We start from the raw sequence: 3,055 nt of genomic DNA, 5'->3' as shown, positions 1-3,055 counted from the left end.
GCCCCGCTTACTTCTCTCGTCTGAAATGACCTGCACCAGCTCATACTGCTCCGGCTGCTCCTCGTCCAGATGGTGCTTGTCCATGGCCTTGCGGATGACAGCTGGAGCCTTGTCCTGGCTGGTCACCTGGATCGGGCGAGTCAGGCCGTCAGGGGGCTGTGGCCAGGGGCTCTCCAAGCCGCCCCGTACCGCGGGGCTCAGAGCCTCTGGCCGGGTGCTCCGTCTGTGGGGGGCTCGCCACCTCCCCGGGGAGGCCTTGCAGTGACGAGGGGTCTTTCCCAATTGTTCCTGCTCCCCATCCTCTCACAGGCCTGCCACCTCCTCCCACACTTCCTGGGCAACCAACTGCCCCTCCACAACAGTACCCATGAGCCTGGGGCCAGACAACCCTGGAGGTGGGGGCCAGGGGCCACCAATGTGCCAGGCCCGCCAGGATGGAGGCTGCCGCCGTGATCCGCACAGGCCAGGCGACCCCTGCTGTGTCCACCCCAAGGGCCAGAGTCCAGCGGCTTCAGACACAGGGTCATCCAGGCAACTGTGGCACGGGGCACCCTACCCAGTGGTGGGGACCCCTACAGGTCAATCCCGCTGGATGGATCTCGACCTTCAAATTCCATGCAGTGTCTGATCGCTGGCCGCCCCCCCGGCCACCAGCCTGGCACCAGCCCGTCCCCCGGAGACAGTCATAGGTCTCTCTGCCCTCCTCTGCTCCGACCTCCAGTGACTCCCGTCCCCCCAGCCCCCGACACTTCCCCCACCCTCTTACCCCTGAGCCCCGCTCCTTCACCTCGGGCCTGCTCACTGCCCCTCCAGCCCCTGGGAACCCCCCTCCTTGGGACACTGCCCGGTGCTCCCCGAGACCTGTTCCCTGGCTGTGATCGGATGTCTACTGCCCTCATCCGGTCGCCGAGCCTGGCTTCTTCACTCCTGTCCTCCCTGACCCGCTGGAAGGAGGGCGGACGGACAGGCGTCCAGTCCTGTGCTGCCTGGCAGAGGGGGGCACGGGGCACCGCGCCCGCTCACCAGGATGCTCTTGTACATGTTGCCGTTGTCCACGTCCAGGCTGACCCGGATGATGCAGCAGTCGCCCACCTGCTGGTTGTAGAGCGGCAGCGAGGCGCTGTAGCTGCTGACCCCCGAGACGGAGCGCTTGTGAGTGCGGGCGCTGGCCACGGGCGTGGTGGAGGCCGAGGAGGAGGAGGCGCTGCTGGATGCCGAGCTGATGCCCGAGGTCTCCGGGGACGACTGGGAGGCCGACTCCCAGAACTGTGGGGACGGCACGGTCAGCAGAGGCCCCGAGCCCTGCAGGGAGCCCCAGGCGGGGGCCCAGCTCTGGGGGCTTTGAGGGGCTTCCTGGCCCCTTTTGTGGGTGTGGAGGGGGGGACACACTGGAACCCGGAAGGGAGGGGCTGCGAAGGGCTGGGGGGCAGTCACCTTCTTTTCCTGGCCGTCGGGGGACTCAGGGACAAAGCTCATGGTGATCTCCTCCACGTCGGAGCTGGAGGAGCCGGCCGAGTGGACGCTGAGCGCGTCGGCGATGTCCCCGCCGCTGAGGTAGGGGCTACACCTGAGCTGGTCGCAGGACTTGGAGTGCGAGCTGCCGCTGGTGCTCAGCTCCGTGCTGGGGGCTTGGCGGCTGGAGGGAGGGCTGGGTTACTCGGGGGAGGCCTCCCCTGGGACACATCCCCTCCCCGCCCCCCACACTCTGCTCCAGGCACCCCATTGGCTCAGGCCATGTAACATCATTTAGCATCACCCCCGTTGCAGAGGAGGAAACTGAGGCCCAGGGAGGTGAGGTGACTTCCCGGGTCACAGGGCTGGTCAGTGGAGGAGCTGGGATCTCAGTTCCAGCTGGCGGCCTCCCGCTGCCCCCAGGGGACCCCAGCCCGTGGCACCCACTCGCTCCAGCGCTTGACGATGGTCGTGCTCTTCTTGGCCTTCAGAGTGTTGCTGGCCGACTCGGAGGGGGGCTCCAGCTCACAGGACAGGCTGTAGCTGCGGGACAGGGCGGCAGCTGTGAGCTACAGGAGCCACTCTCAGTGTCCCTCCCGGCACGTGCCAGCGGCTGGAGTGTGGGCACCCGGCCACCTCGCCAGGCAACAGGGTCGATGCTGACAAGAGCCCGTGCCGCAGGCCCTGAAGCCTGTGACGCGCCCGATCCCCGCCCGCCTCACCTCTCGGCCTCGCTGAGCCGCGCCATGGCCCGGAACCAGGCCCCGAACTGCTCCTCGGGCTCGATGCTGTAGTTGTTGCAAGCGGACTGCAGCAGCTTGATCTGGGCGATCACTTCGAATTCCTGGGGCCAGAGGGCAGGGCGGGGCGGGGAGGGCCTGAGTGGGGTGCTGGGTCACCTCCTCTTCTCTGCCCCCACCCAGGCCTGGCCCGATCCTCAGCCGGGTTCCAACAGCCCCTCCCCAGGAAACTGTCCTGGGTGCTCACTCCTGCTCCCCACCCTCCTCTGGGAGAGGGTCTCCCTTCTGCATCCAGCTCTCCCCGTTAATACAACAGGAAGGGGGAAGCCAAGAGCGTGCGCTGGGGGCGTCTGATTTCCCGCCCCAAAGTGAGGGCGGTGGCTGCTCACCTTCCTCCTCTTCTCGAAGTTGATCAGTCTCCCCTGGAAGGCAGACAGCCAAGGCCCATCAGAAAGTGTCCCCATGCCCATGACCACCCGGCTCCCCTCTCAGGCTGCACTACCGACAGCGAACACCAGGGGGCAGGGCATGCACACAAGCTTGGACCTTGGGTGGGTCCTGGGAGCTGGGTGCTGGGGAGACCTTTTCCTCCAACTCTCTGAGGACAGATGGAGCGACTGAATCCTCGGACAAGACGACCCTGCTTGGCCACCACTGACCTTGGAGGGTGTGGCCTCTCTTGCCCATGGGCACGGCTTGAGGGAGGGGCCGTGTCCAGCTTGGCTACACTCTCCTGCAGCTCTGAGCCCCACGGCCAGATGGTGAGCTGGTTACCCACTGGTAAGAGGGGCAGCTGCCCCGACACACGGGCCAGGGGCTGGAGCTCAGGGCTCGCTGAGGGGCGCTCTCTCCTCGGGCTTCAG

The 3,055-nt window shown here is 66.8% G+C and overlaps 1 protein-coding gene across 4 annotated transcripts in view; it reads right to left on the bottom strand.

The window, feature by feature from the left end:
* Positions 1 to 3,055, bottom strand: part of RALGDS (ral guanine nucleotide dissociation stimulator) — an 11,204-nt gene that overhangs the window by 2,626 nt on the left and 5,523 nt on the right. For all 4 annotated transcript variants that reach the window (XM_014545199.1, XM_014545196.1, XM_014545197.1 and 1 more), the window contains exons 10-15: positions 2,582 to 2,614; positions 2,175 to 2,296; positions 1,900 to 1,995; positions 1,435 to 1,636; positions 1,024 to 1,266; positions 12 to 126 (exon numbers count right to left, since the gene is read on the bottom strand). In XM_014545199.1, coding sequence (XP_014400685.1) covers positions 12 to 126; positions 1,024 to 1,266; positions 1,435 to 1,636; positions 1,900 to 1,995; positions 2,175 to 2,296; positions 2,582 to 2,614 — 811 coding nt within the window. The remainder of the gene's footprint in view (positions 1 to 11; positions 127 to 1,023; positions 1,267 to 1,434; positions 1,637 to 1,899; positions 1,996 to 2,174; positions 2,297 to 2,581; positions 2,615 to 3,055) is intronic.

Source organism: Myotis brandtii, unplaced genomic scaffold (genome assembly GCF_000412655.1).
Source record: "Myotis brandtii unplaced genomic scaffold, ASM41265v1 scaffold3986, whole genome shotgun sequence".
Classification (NCBI taxonomy): domain Eukaryota; kingdom Metazoa; phylum Chordata; class Mammalia; order Chiroptera; family Vespertilionidae; genus Myotis; species Myotis brandtii.
Note: the sequence above shows the minus strand (reverse complement) of the source record. Positions and strands in the feature narration are given on the sequence as shown.